This window comes from Tenebrio molitor, chromosome 6 (assembly GCF_963966145.1).
Source record: "Tenebrio molitor chromosome 6, icTenMoli1.1, whole genome shotgun sequence".
Taxonomy (NCBI): Eukaryota; Metazoa; Arthropoda; class Insecta; order Coleoptera; family Tenebrionidae; genus Tenebrio; species Tenebrio molitor.
In genome coordinates this window covers 797,137-815,339 of record NC_091051.1, presented here as the reverse complement: position 1 = coordinate 815,339, position 18,203 = coordinate 797,137, and the positions used below count along the sequence as shown (strand labels likewise).

Sequence of the window (18,203 nt, the reverse complement as noted above, 5' to 3'; positions counted from 1 at the left end):
ACAAACATTTTGATTAAATACCAAAAATGACATTTATTCAGTCAAAGTCAAATATCACAATTTAATTAGACAATTCAAACAAACATTGCGTCAAACTCTTGTTTTTCCCGTGAAAACTGTTCGAGTACGTGGTCCGAAAGAGAAACCAAATCCTCCAATCCTCGTTTCAAAGCGTCCACAGCGCGACCTTTGCGCATTTGGATCCGGAGGTGCATTGTGGCCTCCATGGGATGGGCCACGGTATACGCACAAAATTCGACGTCGGGGCTGCAAAATTTATACTGAAACTGCTTTTTTGAAAGGGGGATTGGACTTACTTGCCGGCGATCACCCATCGTAGGGCGTTGCCCAAAGTGTGGCCCTCGCCCTGTAAAATGAAGGTCCGACACGATTCGCTCGACTCTTGGTTTCCTACTATCTGTGAAAGTCGAAAATTCGTACAAAATTCAAGGAAAATGTGACGCTTACCTGTGTGATCGGCATTTTGAGGTTAGGTTATTGAGGTATTGAGGAAAGTGGAAGCATGTGCTTTGCAATGGCAAGTAGTAACTAGTCCTTAGTTCTAAACAAGACACAATGTACGATGTGCTCTCAACTTTCTGGAAATGTTAAGTACGAAATACCCTTCCATAAGTAGGTATCAAAGTTTTTAGTCTCTCGCTATCTGTGCTAAGCTCATAATAATTGCCTGTCTGTTGATTCTCAGTTCTCACTGAACTGTAATAAAGAAGTCATAAATAACTAATCAATTGCATAATGTTCAAAAACACTTATTGTTCAAGAAAGTTGATTTTCATATAGAAATTGATGAAAAACATAAGTAAGGTTATGTTTATGTCATAACTCATAAATCATAATTGTCATGCTCATACATTGAACTTATGTTCTCAGTTCTCAACTTCTCACATCACGCAACGATTGAGAAAATGAAAAACTCGACACTTCAACCGTAATACAATCATCGTTCATACTTCGTGGAGGAACAATGTTCAAGGACAAATTAATTTTAATTAACAGAAATTGATAGAAATATCCATAATGTTAAAATAAAATCTGGTCTCGATACCGTGCCCCCTTTTTATAATAAACTAACTTTGTAAAGAGATTCAAAGAATACAAATTCTTGTAAATAAAAAGAATAATCTAAAATAGTACTGTCAAAAAATTATATGTTCCAAGAATATTGTCACTTGCGCAACGATTATCTCTTAAAAAAATGTTGTCAGTCTCTAATTTTGTTCAAAAATCGCATCTTTTCAATGAAACACAAATCGTAAATTTGTATAATATCTTTGAGTGATGATTATGCAACGTGACATGATGACTTGACGGCAATTTCACATTATAGTCATTGTTTTAGATCTAAGGATGTAAAGATCTAAGGATTAAATATAAATAACTTGGTGTTGGTGGTCCACATCGTTTAATTCGTTACAAATTCTTATAAAACCTTTTATAACAAAATATACCATCAGTCTTAACAATAGAGATAAGAACAACATTATGTACAAAGACGCCATTTTGCGGACACGAATGGTCACCCTCTCCCCCAATCTTCACGTTTGAGGTTGCGTCGGTTTTGAAACGATCTCGTTTTTAACGTGACTGATGAACGTCAAGATCTGTTTAATCTTGTCTTCAGTCGTCTGCTGCGTCATCAGCAACTGTTCCTGTTCGCTCTTTTGGTTTTTCAACGAGATCGTCAGCTGAGAATGCCGGTCCTGCAATTGGGTCAATTCAGCTGAAAGTGTCTTATTAACTTTTTCCAACTTTTTCTTTTCCTCTAGTTTTTCTGGAAAAACAAAATTCATCCGATCTAGCCTAATCTTAAAACGAATCTGGATGGTTTTTAGACGGAGTAGTGGAGGAGAAAGAAATAAAGACAACAGCACAATTCATTGTTTTTTGCCTAACCTGAGACTTCGGATGGCGTCACGTACGACACGCTCATTCCCGAAGGCACATTTAAGGACCCAATGGTGCGCACCTCTTTGTTGATGCACCTGGGGCACTGCCGGGGCGACTGCGTCAGAGGGCGGTTGTGGCAGCTCACGTGGAAGCCGTTCGCGCAACTCTCGCAGATCGCCAATAATCCTGAAACACCACAACTCAACGATCTCTTCGCGACCCACAAAAAACTCTCCTCACCTGGTTGCCTGCAGGTGACACAAGTCTTCGAATCCGGAGACGAGCTCGTGGGGCTCACCCTCTCGATCGTCAACCCGCTCGGCAGATTCGGAATAGCCGGGAAAGACACGAACGCCGACTTCGACGAGGCGGAACTGTTTCCGTTGGTGGCCGGAAGGGGCGGAGACACCCTTTCGTTCTTCTTGCGGACAGCTTGACGCGTGTTGGGGGGCGACACCGACGAGTACAAGTACGCGTTTCGTTTTCTCTTCTGCAAAAAAATATTCACAACGATGAACGTAACAAAACGAGGCTGAAACGCACCGGTGGAAAGTCCCACCCCTTGTTGCCGTACAAGAAATGGGGGTTGGCTGTGCTCCTCCGTTTCCGCTCCACTCGCCTGTTCTGCATCTCTTTGTACACATCGTGAGTGACCAGACCGAAGTTGGTGAGGAACTCGGCTTGGGTGACGTCGTGAGGGTCGACGGGGTTGTACGCGTGGTGCTCGGGGGAAGAATGTACGGAAGCGGCTTCGACGGAGTCGTCGGAAATCGACGACACAGAAACAGAAGTGGGACGAGACACTCTGCAAATCTTCCAATCAGAACAACACAACAACAAAAAATTAATAATAATACATGTTCTGCTTTCGGGCTCTGTTGAGGGCGGTGCTCAGATTGAATCTCCTCTCCTCGATGCTGGTTTTGGTTATGTTGGCCTTGAGAGACTTCTGGTGGGCCTTGTACTCTTCACGGAGACGTTCCAGTAAGCTTTTCTGCAAAATACACAAATAAAAACACGGTACTTTTTTTTTACATTAATATTTGTTTTTTCTCATGTTTTACAAAAAATATCTACCATCGTTGACGCAACCAGTCTCGAGAAGAAGTATTCCAGTTAATTTTTGCAACTCTTGACTACTCTGACAGAACAGTGTTCCTTTCAACTCTAAATTGACAAAGCGTTTTGATAACTTTAATTACTTAGTCATAGATAGGAAACGTAATCTCGCTATTTTATCTCTGTTTTACACTGCTACCTACTTCATTACGAATATATCTACATGTTTGTCGCTTTATCTTCGAAAAATATTTAAAGGAAACTCTTGAAAGATTTTACACCACAGCTAAACGTTTCATGATTTCAAAAAAATCAAAGTTGTTTTATGTCAAGATTCACATTTGACACGTGTCAATCATGATAATAATAATAACTAGTTTCTTTTGTGTGTAATTTTTTTTTTCAAGGGTGGCTGCTGGTGACCTTCACAACTATTTGCAATAATTTAGCAATTAAAGCAACAAGCACAATCCATTACCTGTCCGATAAAATTCACATTATAATCGACAAAGTATTAAAAAATTATCAGACACAAAACATTAATTGAGGTGTACCTCAAACAGCCTCTTTTGGACCTTTTTTGTTCCCACGAATTACAGAAAATTAAGATTTTTTTGCTGACGATTTTGTACTTTTTACCACTTACAGGCACTGCATGTTGTAAGATATTCAACAGGGCACAAAGGTAACAACCTATTGATTTTTTTGACATCCTGATTCGAAGACGTATGGAATCACATTACACAACAAAAAACATCTGACTTGGATTTTCCAAGAAATAAAAATGAGAAGCAGCAATTAATTTTTTTTGTTTCAATCAGTTATTTTTTGTGTTCTATAAAAAATAATTTTGAGAAATCTATTCGTTAGTAATTTTACTGAAGTCTTTTGGTTGTAGAAGACAACTTTCATAACATTTAAGCAAGATAATTTTTTTGAAGTTAAATAAAAAATAGTTGAGAGAAAGTTTGTAAAGTTCTAAGAATTACATAAATCACAGTTTAGAATAGTTTAGATCTTGGAAAACAAGACGTTTATTATTTGCTAAAAATACCTAATAAAAACCTCTACTGCCAGTTTTTTTATAAAATCTTTTGTGCGGTGTACAATAATTTTTTGCATTCTTCAAAATCTTGTTACGAAAGTGAACCGTTAAAATAATTTGATTTACGCCAATCGAACTGTGTGAACGAAATTTACTGTGTATTAGATAAAGTATGCAATTTTTGAAGGTTTTCGTATCGTTTAAAAACTGCCTTTTTCTGTCATTTTGATAAAAAGTTATAAGATAGGTTATGTCTTACTTTTTAGATAATTTTATTTGAATATTACACTAATATTTGGTGTGGCGCTGTTTGCATTTATAACTGCATTTAGTCTACGTGGCATAGACTGCAGTAAATTCCCACTTTTCCTGTTCAGAAACTTTTGATATTGGCATTTTTTAATAACTTAAGTGTCACAGTCTGACGTTAATAAACGCCAGAACAACAAAATTACACGGGCAAATAATAGGTGTACACGATTTTTTTGATACAACAAAAGTTTTCCCCCGAAAATCTGTCGCATTTTTTTTCTTCTCAAAACTGACTGCATTATTATTATTGTACTACAATTACTTTCACGTTTAATATTCGCCTCCGCCATTATCTCGGTGCCTAAGCTCCCACCATCCCTAACGTCGGCAAAAAAAACTGACCTCTGCCCGGATTTGAACCCGCGCCCGTCGCGCCTGGTCCACTCGGCCTTCAGGAAACCTTAACCCCACACGAGCAATTTGTCGGAATCGACTCGACTTAAAAACTCGTTGAACCCGCTCGACTTCCGCATGTGGCACGCCATTTTGAAGGAAAACCTCAAGGCCAGCTTGACTTTCTAACGAGATGAGGAAAACCGATGCGATTTTCCACCTAACCTAAATCTGGCGTCGACCGATCGGGACGGTTTCGCGCGATAATGACCTTTATTGACCTGAAATAACAAACGTGCATCTGCGTGTGTATTCGATGTAAAATCTTGAACACACTTTGCATCGGCGGCGAATCAATAAATCTCGCACCGACACGAAAATCAAACGGCTCTTCCTGTGGGTGGTGGACGAGAAAAGAAGAGGAAAAAATCAGGATTGTACTATTTAAATTTCGAGATCAATAGAACGAATTTGTGGGGGAAAGTTGCGCATTAGTAATTTATTGTTTGAAGAACGAGGGCTTCAACTTTAAAACAGTTTATTTATAGATAATAAAGCGAGGAGAGAGGGACGGAGAAACTTGTTATATTTTTCATCTAGACGGCATGGGAATCTAAACGGCCATTTTATTATTGTAATAAGTATTAACAATTCATCTATTCCGAGTACGAATGTACTCGAGATGAATTTGCGATAAAACTTGCGATCAAGACCGGGATTTGGGAACAACCAGGACAAAGGATGAGGATTTGTTATCGCTTGAAATGTGTAACAGATTGTTTGTTTTATTGTAACAAAGCAGGTTATCGCGTGTGTGATTTTTTTGAAACCCCGACCCACCTGAGCAATCCCGACCAGGATAATATCCTGTTCTGCCTTGTTGATCTCCTTCTGGAGGTCCACGTTCTGCAAAAAATTCCTTCCTAAATTAAATTATTAATAAATTGAATCGGGCCACTTACGTCAGGGTCTTGTTTCAGCTTGATGACAAAACTCTGAAACAAAACGGAAAAAACACAAATCAGGCGCATTCTGTCGAGGTTTTCGAAAATTTACAAACACTTTTACATAACGAAAATGTTTTGGGGAAGTTTTCTCGTTTAACCGAATCGACAGTGCGTCCTTGTCGCACCCGCAGCCGCAAAGGGGCGACGACGGTCTAACGTGTGGAAAAAGTTAGAAACACTGCAAACTTACCTGATGATTACGAATAGCATTTTTCAGTTGGGTCTGGTTGGCTTCGATCTCATCCTTCAGCCCTTTGCTTATTTCGAGGTCCTTCATCTCGTTCCTGACCATGGGGGCACTCTTCACTTCTCGTTTAATTAAAAAAGAAATTTTATTCGCTTTCGCAATCTAACAAAAGTGCACACACACTAGATTCACTCGGCCGGCTACGACAAATGCGAATGCGGCGCACGCTGCTAACGAACCCACAATAAAATTCAATAAACTACACTTTGAGACGGACTCTCGGCGCTAGACCGACGGATCGGGGCTCGACAAAGGGGCACGGTGGCTCTCTCAAAGTATTTTGCCGAATTCGGAGCGTAAACAACGCCCCCAACTTGAAAAAATTAAATTTCTCAAACTTGTCCGACCGCGATCGGCTACTTTCGGACGGTTCGGAAAGTACAATCTTGACTTGGAAATTTTCAAAATTTCAACTGTAAAACCGTCACACACTCAAATCGACTTTTCAAAATTTTGCACTTGAACTTACACAGTGAACTGCACACCGATTATCGAGAGTCATTAACGTAACGGCCCTCAAATTCATGTGACCAATCACGTAAGCAACACCCCCCACTACTGAAAAATTCAAAAATTCTTTGCGGACAAACTACCCCCAAATCGATCATCTCAACAGACAACTCTTTTTTGTGGGGTGTTATAAAAAATAAAAAATCAGAAATTATTCACTTTATTTTATTTATATCCATAGTTTGACAATTTGACAGATTGCAGATTAGATCAAATAAAATTTCTATCCACCGCCATTTTGATCATGGTCGCGATCCTCTTGCGCTTTTCTTGCTCTTTGAAAGGATGAATCAGCCACACTGTCTCAAGCGGCACGGCTTCGTCGCCCTAAAAAACACAATTAATCGAAACTTCACGTTTTTTTTTGTCTCAACTGACTTTGATGGCGTCAAGGTCACTGACGTCATCGTCGTCCAACTGCCCCATGATCAGAGCTTCCATCGACATGCCCACTCCCATGACGCTGTGCGCTTTGAGCTCTCCTTGCAGATCTTCAAGAGTTACCAAATCTTTGCTGGAACCAAACTTTTCCAAACTGTCTGTTAGAGCTTTGTGGTACTCCGCTACCAAGTCGTCCCACCGGTGCTCCACTAGAGTCATCTCTACACAAGAGTACAAGAAAAATGACAAATCGGTAACCAGAGTCGTGTATCTTGCCAACTGGAAATCGATCATTATGGTCTTCTCTGGGTTGTCTCCCACATATTTGATCAAGAAGTTGGGTGGCCAGACGTCGCCGTGGGTCACCACCGAAAAGCGGTTCCTCACCCGACACGACTCGATCAACACCCCGTACAAATCTTTTTCTAGTAATTTATTCAACTTGTCTAAATATTCTCTTGGAAGTTCCTTTTCAACTGCATCTCTGATTATTGCGAAAACTCGCTGTTGGAAATTACTGTACCACGGACGCAACCTCTCGGAAAAATACGTCTCCTGCAAGCACCTTGTTAACAGCGGTAAACTACAAATGTTTTATTTACTTCTAGAGCTGTGGCAGCTTTTTCGAAGTTTTCTGGTTGTTGGTCCTTGAAAGCTAGACTCACAGCGTGAAAACCAGCCAAAACCTTTAAAATGGCGACAGTGGTGACGTAATCTAGACCAGGCCCGCGTTCAGCGCCTTTATAACCCTCAGGGCTCACATCTTGGAGAGCAACGAAATCATTACTCCCATCGATATAGCAAGCAAGCAATCTAAAAAATAAAACGTGATATTCTGGGAGTAATGCTGCAGATATGTATACTGTGGAATGTTATCAAATTTGTCCTTGATTCCCGCTGACTCTTGGAATTTTTGCATTGGTGCCCAAACCTGAAATTACCATTTTTTAAATGTTTCAACTTTAGTGAACCGATTACCTTCTCATAGAAAATTGCCTCATTTTTAAAAAATTCGGCCGATCTGTACGTTTTCCTCCTGCCTAAATTTTTAAGAAGGAATTTCACTATCACAGGAATAGAAACGGTCTCCTCTTGACCCCTAGTAAAAACAAATAAATTAAATCATAATTGTGTAATAAAAAATAGATGAATTAAAAGTTCCGATGTATTACTGGTTGCATAGCTGCCGAGATAACTTTTTTTTTATGGATTGGATTATGACGTTAAGTAACAATGTAAATAATAACGATTTAAAAACAAACTAACTTTTTACTTTTGTCTTACTTTTTATTTTTTCCAGTGGCCTCTAGGTTAAATCTGCAAATATCGCTCAGATAGGAATCGCCCTTTTTAGAGGCGGTCCCCATGTCGATTTTTTTCACTTGAACATCACTCAGCCCACTCTTCGTGGTGACAATGTCACGAAGAACTTTTTCAGTGAACTTTGGAGAAATAATCTGTTGCAGTTCTTGAACCGACATGGTGTTTGAATACAAATGGAAAATGCAGGGCGGCGTTTTATATTATGGAATTTATGTTGGTAGGGATCGAGCAATGACAGAAACCCACGTCAGTAAAGCAACTCGAGTAGGGATTGTGCAACGAGCGGCAAATTATCTAATTTTGAATTTGATACAAGATTAAATAATAGAACAAACATGATATGAATGCAAAACTCGTGTAAATGTAATCTTATCGGGCATTAAATAGCAAGTTTCGAATTTTTTTGTAATTGTCTTCACTCGTGTAAGATAAAAATAAACAAAGTGATTTTGATGACTTGATTGTTGCAAATCATCACAGATAAAAGAAATACTTAGCACAGAATTAATTTAGGAGGCAAAACTGTAACAAAAGACTTACATAATTGCAATGGATTTATTTTATTGTTGGAACTATGTAATTACATTTTTAAATAAAATTTCTGTCCACAACAAACTTTATCATTTTGGCGAATCTCTCCCTCTTGGATTGCTCCTTGAAAGGGTGAAACACCCAAACCGTCTCGACAGAAACAGCTTCATCCCCCTGAAAAATAGTAGTTTATTTGACGAGTTCTTGTGTAAATTGGGTTTTTTTGGCACGAGTGGGCCAGTTTCAAACGCGAGTGAAACGAGCGTTTTAAAGGCCCACGAGTGCCAAAAAAGCCCAATTGACACACGAACAAGGTGAATACAACGTTTTTTTGTTCGACGAGCCCCTTAAAGGCTCCAAATCTCTTAAAATCTTTAAAATTAGCTTGACGTTTCGTTTTGACAAGTGGTGACATTTATCAAAATCCGTTCACATAGGAGAAATTTCTCAAATTTTGACAGTGTCGAACAAAAAAATAATTCATCTTGTCCCAGCTTCACTTGTTTTTCTAACCTGGATTGCGTCAAGATCTCCGACTTCGTGTTCGTCCAAAAGAGACATAATTACCGCCTCTATAGCTATACCGACACCACAATTCATCGTGGTTCTCAGATCATCGTGTAAATTTTCGAGGGAAATCAAGTTTCGGGGAGAACCCAAATTTTCCAAATTTTTAACCAGAGTTTCGTGATACAGCGAAATGAAAAAGTCCCACTTGCGTTGCAACAAATCAATGTCGACACAAGTGAGTAAAAAGAATGTCAAATCAACTGAGAGTGTTGTATATCTGTAAAGAATGTTTCAAAGATTTTATCAAAAGTTCAAGATTTTTTGACCTTGACAGCTGATAGTCGATCATGATAATATTTTCGATTTTTGTTTTATCACCGCCGTATTTGATTAAGAAGTTGGGGGACCAAACGTCGCCATGAGTCACAACGGACAAAGGTCCCCGAACCTGAGTCCCTTTACAGATATCTCCAAACACATCCTTCGCGATGAATTTCTTGAATTTTTCCAGATAAATCGGGGGTAACTCCTTCTCCAGGGCGTCCAACGCTACAATGTAGAGTTTTTCCTGCAAGGGTGCGTACCAGGATCTGTACTCTTCGGCAAAATATGTCTCCTAGAAAACGCGTTTGAAGATTTCGTAATTCGCCGTAATTTATTCTACTTTGAGAGTTGAGGCCGCATTTTCAAACAATTCGGGTTGTTGGTCTTTAAAAGCCAAACTCAGAGCGTGGAAACCTGCAAGGACTTGTAAGATTGCGGCGGAATGATTTTCATCAAGGCTGGTGCTACGAACTGAAGCTTCGTAACCCTGAGGACTCACATCCAGGAGAGCTACGTAATCGTTGGAGCCGTCGATAAAAGCTGAAAGTAATCTGCAATGTTTGAAGAATAAAAAAAATCATTATTTTGATCTAATAATTTTACAGTGGAGTATTATCGAATTTCTCTTTGATAAACTTTGAGTCTTGGAATTTTTGAAGAACTGTCCACACCTGAAATTCCAACAATTTTATTTGTCGATTCAAAACTCCTGGAAAATTACTTTTTCGTAGAAAATCACTTCGTTCTCGAAGAATACCGGAGATCTGTAAGTTTTCCTTCTGGCCAAATTTTTTGGCAAAAATTTCGCGATGACCGGGATAGAAACCTGTTCCTGATGACCTCTGCAAACCGAAGAGTCGGGTTTCCGAGTGTTATGAATTTTGAACGATATGGATTTTGAGTGCACAAAAAAGTACCAAAATTCTTACGTTTTATTTTTTCCGGAAGCGTTAATGGTCAATCGACAAATCTGACCCAAGTACGAATCTCCTTTCTTTGTCGAACTTTCACCGATTTGAATAGTTTCGACGATAACGTCACTCAACTCACTTTTTTTGGCGACAATCTCCAAAACAACTCGGTCGGTAAATTTTGGAGAAATAATTTTTTGGAGCTCTGCAATGGACATTTTTGATTTAGTTGACGGGAACACACTACAATAGAATAATTATAGAGTAACTAGTCGTTTGGTCCACGTCAGTGTTTGTTTGGTGGTGGGTGTAGTGGAACAGTTCGAGAAAGAGACAGAAGAGCGGACCCATTATGTGTCAATCAAAGATAACATTCATGACTTAAGGCGCTGTCAGGGCGGCTTAAAAAACGCTCAATTTCAGTAAAAAATTTTATTAAAAAAGGAACAATAGTAGTAGAGAAAAACAGGAATACACGGCACGGCCTACGAATATTACAACGCTCTATAAACCAGCCAACTAATTAATTTATTATCACATCTACGGCAGTACGAGTTGATTGGTGTTGTCGAAGATACGCTTAAGCACTGTCAGTCTTTGTTAAAGAAAATTTTCGCATGCGAAACAGTTTTGGCTTTCTTCCCGAACTTGGTCTTCTTCTTCTTCTTCTTTTTCGCATCGACTTTGTCGTCCTCGTCGCAACTCAACACGTTCAATTTCGATTTGACGTCGACAGTTTTGAAACTGTTCTCAGGGAGACTCTTCGATTTCTTCAGTTGGTCACAGCAGCGCCCCCACTCGACCGCTGTCTGTCTCCTCAATCTAAAAAAATTCACCGGGAGCCCCCGAAATAGCCAGGGAAGTTCAACGTTATTGTCTTATAGTACCCGGTCGAAGGCTTCTTGGTTTCGCCTTTACTTCTCGATTCTTTACCGGAGCAGTTTTTCTTCTCCGGTTTTTCCGGCTTGCAGGCCGACTTTTTCCGGTGCTTTTTGTGACAACTCCTGGAGAAGACAAATCTGAACAGTTCTGTCTCTCGTATCGGATTACTCACTTGACCGGAGGGGGACTGCTGTTGGGAAAGCTGAAGTGACTCCGACCCCACGATATTGGGACGTTCTCGCCGTCGCTGACACCAAACCACAATTTATTCTTCAAACTGAGGAGCTTCGCTTGCACTTCAGCAAGTTGTTGAGTGATTGTGTTTTTCTTTTCCACTCTGAAAGAAAAATCTCAGTGGTGACGTCAAAGATTCGTCTGTTTGAAACCTTGCTTGCGGCGTTTTTGACCGTTTGGTTTGGTTCTGCGCACGAATCTTGTCGTTCGGTACCAAATCAAAAACCGAGATGCTCCGCACGGTACCAGTTTTGTACTGGATTTCACAATCGGACAAGGCACATACGGGCTGCTTCTTTTTGGTACTTTTCTTCTTCTTCTTCAGTCTCCGACGCTGCTTCGTCTTGGTCTTTTCAATTCTGTAGTCTTCGTCGTCGGAGCTGCTGTCCGAACTGTATCTCGATTCTTTCTCAGATAGATACAGTCCTAGAGTGGCTTTACAGATCTACAAGGCTCGGGGTCAGGGTTGTTAAATTCTCGATCAGCATTCGGAGGGAGTTAACTGTTCAAGTAAAAACCTCGTCGAAAATTGGTGTTTCAATTTATTTGTCCAAAAATATTCCGGCAAAAAAGTGTTAAGAGTAACATCCCTTTGTAAAAAAAGCGTTTGTCACAGCGTCAGTATTAATCAAGCGGAAAAAACGAAAAACCTCAACAGTTACATCACCCCAATACGCAAACGAGTGTTAAATTACAGGTAGCGGCTTTCTGGCGATGTTGGGACTCCTCGTGAGGATTCTCGTCTTGGCTCGGTACACTTTCGGTTTGAATTTCTTGTAGATGATTGGCGATGGGGGCGGCACCGCTGGGTAAAAAATCTCTTCGTCGTCGCGTCCAACCTCGTTGGAACTGGTACTCGAGGTGTCGCCTTCGTCGCTGAAAAAAAGACGTGAGTTGTGTTCGAACAAGTCTGGGACCTACCTCGAGTAGTCGCTCAGCTGGATATTGGTGGGCTCGTCGGCGTTCGATCCTTCCTTAACTAATCTATTTATTATTTTATTTCTCAGTCTCTCCTAAAATAAAACTCTCTTAATGCAGGAAAAAAATTTATTCAACCAGGTGGGATCATACATGGTAGAAATACGCCAAGATGGCCGAAATAGTCAAAAACACAAACATAGGAATGTGAAACTTATTCTTTGCCAATACCTTTCTGGGGTCGTCGTCGTAGAAGTCGAGCAACGTCTGACAGAAGGATTTGGCCATCTGTTCAAAGTCTTGAGTGGTGAAGTGTGTCTCGTTCTTGGTGCCCAGGGTAGAGCCGGCGAACGACGACTCCATGGTGTAGCTATTGGCGATGCCCATCATCCACATCACCACCCTTCCAGTCCCCTCTTTCGCCTTCTGGATCCTGAACTTGCAGCTCTCGAAGGAAAACTGCAAAACCCCGATCAAACCGGTCCACCACAGAGACCCTCGCTCACTTTATCGGCGGTGTTCTTGTGCAGCATCAGCGGAAACACCTGCTCTTGCAGTTTTCTGTCGGCGCCTCTGCGATTCTCGCAGCCGTAGATGAAAATGTTGTGCTTTCTGGAGTGGGCGTGGAGGTCGCAGTACATCGCCACTCCGCACTCCTCCAAGAGGCGCCTCACCATCAGCTTGGTGTACCAGATGGAGGGGTAGGCGTCCCTCATCACCGTCCTGTACTGGCGATTCAGGTCTTTGGCCGAGAGGGAGCATCGATTGTTGCCGACGATGACGCCGTCAGGGTTCAGCATCGGCACCAGCTTGAAGATAAACTTGTCGCGCAACTCTTTGGCGACGCCGCAGTCGCTGGTGAGGAAGTCGAGGAAGCCTTGCATCATCCACGACGAGGGGGTCTCCCCGGGGTGGACCCGAGCGGTTATCACGACGGAGCGCTTCTTCTGCAAGAGTGAATCACTCGGTGGTCGTGGTGTTGCGTCGCTTACCTTGGCCTCGCCGGGAACCGGCGGCGAGGTTATGGTGATGTAGTGGACGTTGTTGCCGGCGAGGCTCTTGCACAAGAGTCGGATCGTCGTGAATGTGGATTTGATGGGATGGTTCGACAGCTCGGTGAGGTAGTCCTCCAAGTCCGAGTAAGTGTAAGGGTAGCAGTGGGCCAAGTAGACGACGTCGTCTTCGTGCGGGAACTCCATGGTGAAGGATAGAGTGTAGGTCATTTGGGTTTCGGGGTCGTCGGGGTTTCTGAAGGAACACCACAAGAATTTTTCGTCTTCTCGGGATTCGACGCGACTTACACGTTGTCGTTGCTGTAGTAGGTGACGTTGTCGCCGCACCTCCTCCAGCCGATGCAGTGGAGTTGCGAGTCTTTGGTCGAGTACATCAGAGGGCGCATCCCTTCGTTGTACAGACTATCTTCTTTGGAGAAATTCACAATAGAAAACCTTTTTGCATAGAATTAAAAAAGTACCGCTGGAGACGTCGTCGGAGGTTTACCTATACAAGAAATTTTTCTTCATGTTGGTCACCCGGAAGTAGAACCATTGCATGTGGCGGTTGGTGTACATGTCCGCACGCAAGTACAGTTCGTAGAAGTTTGGTGTGATGCGAATGGCTCGCGCCAAGTTCCCGCTTTCGAACCTGGATTCGAAGCGAAGCGTGTCTTCTTCGGGACAAAGACAAGCCGGGAGGAGGTATCTGCTGCCTCCCACACTGGACCTACTAAACTAAATTGGGAATGGTACCCCAGTGGGAGCTAGGGAGACTCTTACATAATTAACAGCACTGATGGGTGTGTATTGATAAACGATGATGCCGCACTCGTCTCCGGTGGGTTTGGGTTGGGGTTCCTTCCCCGAGGGCACATAGTACGGTTCGGGGGTGGGGGGCAGATAACTGATATGTTTGACCTTCTCCTCCAAAACCTGGCACTCTGTGGGCCATCGAGGGGGCTGCGGTACAAAATTCGTCTCGCGATTTAACGAGAACAACTCCCTCGACGTCGTCTCCTTCTTGATACCGTCGTCGACGAGATCGTCGTCGAAGTTGTTCTTGATGTAAAAATTCGAGAAAAAGCTGGTGGAAGTTTTGGGCGTCGGTGGGAAGAGTGAAGACTGGAGGTCCTTAACTGAGACGTCTGCAGAGGAAATTGCATTCTTTTACCACACAAAAGTTGTGCACGCGAAACAAGAATAGTCAGTATCGATTCAGACATTGTTATTAATAACTCGATATTGCTCGACGGAAATAGCTCCAGAAGAATGATCAGGCCAAGGTGACAATAAAAAAAATGTTGTGTTGCACTTTTGCTGGTTATTTTATCTTTCCTTTTGGCACGGCGGGTGCTAATAACTCATCGCCCCGCATCTGAAGGTCAAGAGAACAATGAACGAGTCGGTGCCAAGAAGAGGCGGAGTTCGATGCATCGACTCCGGTTTTTCGCATTTCCAGAGTCTTGCAGAAAAGCGAAAACGGTGGAAAAAAGAGATTCGCTTGGAGGGTCCCGTCGACACATTCTCTTCGAATCGCCTCCACCGAACTCGTCACGTTTGCATAGAGATCCGCCTCCTCTGGCACCGTCCCCCGACTTTTTTGGCAGGTCCCACTTCGGCCAACATCTCGGAAACAGGTGTCCAAAACAATTGACAAAAAGCTCGATAACTGTGCACGATTCGTCCGATTGGTCGTGATCGCAATGGTCAAGTTCGCTCACCTTTGGCGGTGCTTTCATTTTCCGATTCCATTTTGGTCGGAAAAACTCCCGATCAGCTGCACTCCATCTCACCGTCGCGTCCGACTGCGAAAGTTGACAGTTCGACGTCTCGGGTAAACTTCACTTCATTTCCATGGGGATGGACGTGATCGATACGTTCGCGCTGACTTTTTCGTAGGGGTTTGGCGGTGGCGGCGGTTTCGCTTTCGAAAGGAAAACTCCCGGCACGAGATCCCGAACTGAATTATTGGCGGTGCGGATTCGCACTTTTGCCCAAACTCTATAAATAATTTATCATTATGATGGGACGTCCCGCTCATTTTCGACAAAACACACGGGCCTACATCGGGTCGATGGTGCACTAGGAACGGCGGCGGCGGAGGGGCGACAGAAAAGCAGCGGCGGAGAAGGAATTTAAAAGACATACAGTTCTTTTTTTTTTAAATCAGCTGTCAAAGTGTTGTCAAGTTGGTATGAGCAATTGAAAGTGCATTTCACAATATAGGTTGGCAACGTCGAGCCGTGTAAGGTCATCGGCGCTGTCATTGCGCATAACTGTCATTTGCGTTTGCGTTGAAAAATTAACGCACAAAATTTGAAAAGGTGCCTTTGTAGTGCACAGAGAGTGAAAAAATGGCCCTGATTCGGTACAGCGAAGAGTTGAAAGGTGACAACCCTGAATTTAGTAAAAAGGCGATTTGTGAGAAAGCTTCAAACATATTCAATGTATCGTATTAAATACCTATTTTCTAAATTCTCATTTATTTCCGTAAATACTTTTCTAAAATAGATACGTTAGACGTCTGCAATCATATGTGATGGCTTTAAAACGACAAAATGTATTCAACTCCGAAAAAATTAATGTTTTCTTCATTGTTTAAACTGCAACTGTGTTTCATTACAAAAAATCGTTGTGTTCCAAAGTCCACTTCAATGTTACGTTAGACAGACTGACAGACATAACCTCAATTTTGACGTGGGGGGAATTGTTATACAGTTGGTCGGAAAGTACAGGTTTTAGGGTAACACAGTCTGGTATTTTACAAAGTTTTGACACTGACAGCTGATTTAAAAAAAAATAGACTATAGGTACTTAACTTCTGTCCTGACTACTAGAAAAATATCCAAAAAGGGATCGTTTCTCATAAGCGGTTAAAAAAAAGAACCTCAAGTTGATTCTTTGCAAGATGTATTCATCGAAAGTCATGTCTTTGATCATTTCTGTGGTTATACAACTGTCAAAAAATAGCAGGAAGTGAGTCTTACGTCTACGCCACTGGTATATCGTCCGATCCCAAAATAAAACGTGAAATATACCTTCCCGCCCGCAAAACAGCTCGTCCTTTATAGTTATATTTATAAAAAAAACAAACTACTTTGTCCCATCTGTCAGCCTCCTCCTCACCGATACCGCCACCGTCTAATTTACTCGGCTTTCGTGACTTGATTACAAAGAAAGTACTGATGGGGCAGGGTTATTTTATTTCCCAAACAAGAAAACTGGTTCGCCTGACACTTTAATTATGTTTTTGTGCCGAACACCCCTATAAAGTGGAAGAAATCGGGAAAATTATATTGTTGACATGTAAATCATGCGACGGAGCTTGGCGGTACCGCTTGTAAATTTCATTGACCTTTTTATTGCATATTCTGCGAAAATTCCAAATTTATTCGTAATTAAGAACCGTTTCGAGTCAATAATTCATTTCGTTGCGATGTAATTCGAAAAGTTTTGGAATTTTTTTTGGAAAAAAATTGTCACGCCTGCTAGATTCTGCGCGAAGTCGAAATACTCGAAATTCGACTGGAATACAAAAATTCAAAATGTCCGCCCCATCCGAGTATTGACCAAACAAATTCCTTAGCAAATAATTTAAAGTGATTAAAATATGAGAGAGCGACACGACTGAGAACTGAGCGAGACTTATTGTTTGTATCACTTGGGTAAAAAATAAAGGCGACACTAAAACCCACGCCGGACTTGGTGCTTTACGCATGCGTGAACAAAAAAAAACTCTAGTGGGAATAGAAAATACAAATTACAAATTCAAACTGTTACCCCGTAAGTATCGTATGATCAAAAAGTCTACCTATGAAATTATTTTTGACATTTACTTGACAACTTTCTAGTTAGCAGGTTATAATTAAATGTTTCAAAGAAAACATAAAATTTTTGTTATTAAATCATACTACAGTAATGGAAATCATGGAGAAAATGGTAATTGGATTTATTCGCCTCGTTTATGTTTAAATGAAGTAGAAGTAAATAATTCTATAGATGGTTTTTACATTACATGGCTATCGCGATCCAGACTTTTTGATCATACGACATGTCTTTTGACGAAAAATTGGTATGAATTACAAAGTTAAATGTGGAGACTCCAGTTTTTTCAGACCCGTAGGGGAGTTTTCTATGGGACGAGTGCGCCAATGCCCTTATAAAACGAATTTTTTATGTTCTTTTGTAGAATTTGCAACTCTTGTTTTAATTTTTAAATAAAAAAATTATTTTTTTAGAATTTTGTACGTACATATTACATAATTGGTAATTCAAGGTAACGTATGCAACTACATCTGCAACAGATGTTAAAAAGTAGAGTTGAACATTAATATTGGAAGTTTTTTGGTGTAAATGACAAAAATGCACTGAAATATTGATAAAAATTTTCTTAGAGATTTATTAAACCACAAGTGCTTTAATAGCCATAAATGACTCCAAATTGAATACAATAAAATACCTATTAGAGACGCACATTCTAAAAAATTACTACTAGAATTATGTTGCGCCCCGGAGACCACCCGGATTCCACCCGGAGCCCACCCGGAATCCTTTCGGAGCCGAACCGGAAACCAGCCGGAGCCGACCCGGAGCCGACCCGGAGCCGACCCGGAACCGTTCCGGAGCCGAACAGGAAAGCACCCGGAGCCGACCTGATTGTTTAGTGCTGTTTGCAACAACTTTTAATAAATTATTACCTACTAGTTGATCAATAGTTATCAAAAGAGTTCTGACAAGAACTGTTTTTTGAAAAACAAAATGAAAACGGAGGAA

At 41.3% G+C, this 18,203-nt stretch overlaps 5 protein-coding genes and 1 long non-coding RNA gene across 14 annotated transcripts; 1 reads left to right on the top strand and 5 right to left on the bottom strand.

Annotated features, from left to right (window-relative positions):
* Positions 1-7: 7 nt before the first annotated feature.
* On the bottom strand, positions 8-1,152 carry Polr1D (RNA polymerases I and III subunit AC2 l(2)37Cg). The gene is made up of 3 exons (XM_069051820.1): positions 469-1,152; positions 318-418; positions 8-267 (listed from the first exon to the last, which is right to left on the bottom strand). Exons 1-3 carry the CDS (start codon positions 481-483, stop codon positions 75-77), a joined length of 309 nt encoding a protein of 102 aa, XP_068907921.1. The 5' UTR covers positions 484-1,152; the 3' UTR covers positions 8-74.
* Positions 1,153-1,406: 254 nt separating this feature from the next.
* LOC138133845 (PHD finger protein 21A-like) lies at positions 1,407-6,416 on the bottom strand. Of its 5 annotated transcripts, none has more exons than XM_069051815.1 (8): positions 5,855-6,416; positions 5,620-5,652; positions 5,498-5,563; positions 2,766-2,902; positions 2,452-2,713; positions 2,149-2,398; positions 1,988-2,094; positions 1,407-1,721 (listed from the first exon to the last, which is right to left on the bottom strand). In XM_069051815.1, exons 1-8 carry the CDS (start codon positions 5,954-5,956, stop codon positions 1,557-1,559), a joined length of 1,122 nt encoding a protein of 373 aa, XP_068907916.1. In that variant the 5' UTR covers positions 5,957-6,416; the 3' UTR covers positions 1,407-1,556. The 5 variants fall into 5 exon arrangements, with proteins under 5 accessions (XP_068907916.1, XP_068907917.1, XP_068907915.1 ...); XM_069051816.1 differs by having other exon boundaries at positions 1,915-2,094; positions 5,855-6,414; XM_069051814.1 differs by having other exon boundaries at positions 1,407-1,792; positions 1,915-2,094; positions 5,855-6,405.
* Positions 4,622-5,470, top strand: LOC138133848 (uncharacterized). The gene is made up of 2 exons (XR_011160545.1): positions 4,622-5,151; positions 5,206-5,470. It is a non-coding gene; the product is annotated as an uncharacterized lncRNA (long non-coding RNA).
* Positions 6,417-6,565: 149 nt separating the features above from the next.
* On the bottom strand, positions 6,566-8,364 carry LOC138133844 (uncharacterized). Its single transcript, XM_069051813.1, has 6 exons — positions 8,087-8,364; positions 7,781-7,901; positions 7,666-7,733; positions 7,405-7,615; positions 6,800-7,357; positions 6,566-6,748 (listed from the first exon to the last, which is right to left on the bottom strand). The coding sequence occupies exons 1-6, from the start codon at positions 8,281-8,283 to the stop codon at positions 6,632-6,634; spliced, it is 1,272 nt and encodes a 423-aa protein (XP_068907914.1). The 5' UTR covers positions 8,284-8,364; the 3' UTR covers positions 6,566-6,631.
* Positions 8,365-8,666: 302 nt separating this feature from the next.
* Positions 8,667-10,719, bottom strand: LOC138133842 (uncharacterized). Its single transcript, XM_069051812.1, has 7 exons — positions 10,420-10,719; positions 10,212-10,332; positions 10,094-10,161; positions 9,831-10,041; positions 9,493-9,782; positions 9,170-9,443; positions 8,667-8,830 (listed from the first exon to the last, which is right to left on the bottom strand). Exons 1-7 carry the CDS (start codon positions 10,617-10,619, stop codon positions 8,714-8,716), a joined length of 1,281 nt encoding a protein of 426 aa, XP_068907913.1. The 5' UTR covers positions 10,620-10,719; the 3' UTR covers positions 8,667-8,713.
* Positions 10,720-10,818: 99 nt separating this feature from the next.
* On the bottom strand, positions 10,819-15,523 carry Nna1 (Nna1 carboxypeptidase). Of its 5 annotated transcripts, none has more exons than XM_069051810.1 (13): positions 15,152-15,521; positions 14,211-14,575; positions 13,936-14,165; positions 13,737-13,883; positions 13,428-13,683; positions 12,942-13,376; positions 12,667-12,894; positions 12,439-12,530; positions 12,213-12,393; positions 11,670-11,962; positions 11,456-11,620; positions 11,289-11,405; positions 10,819-11,223 (listed from the first exon to the last, which is right to left on the bottom strand). In XM_069051810.1, the coding sequence occupies exons 1-13, from the start codon at positions 15,180-15,182 to the stop codon at positions 10,992-10,994; spliced, it is 2,772 nt and encodes a 923-aa protein (XP_068907911.1). In that variant the 5' UTR covers positions 15,183-15,521; the 3' UTR covers positions 10,819-10,991. The 5 variants fall into 5 exon arrangements, with proteins under 5 accessions (XP_068907911.1, XP_068907912.1, XP_068907910.1 ...); XM_069051811.1 differs by having other exon boundaries at positions 12,942-13,382; positions 13,936-14,160; XM_069051809.1 differs by having other exon boundaries at positions 12,942-13,379; positions 15,152-15,520.
* Positions 15,524-18,203: the final 2,680 nt, after the last annotated feature.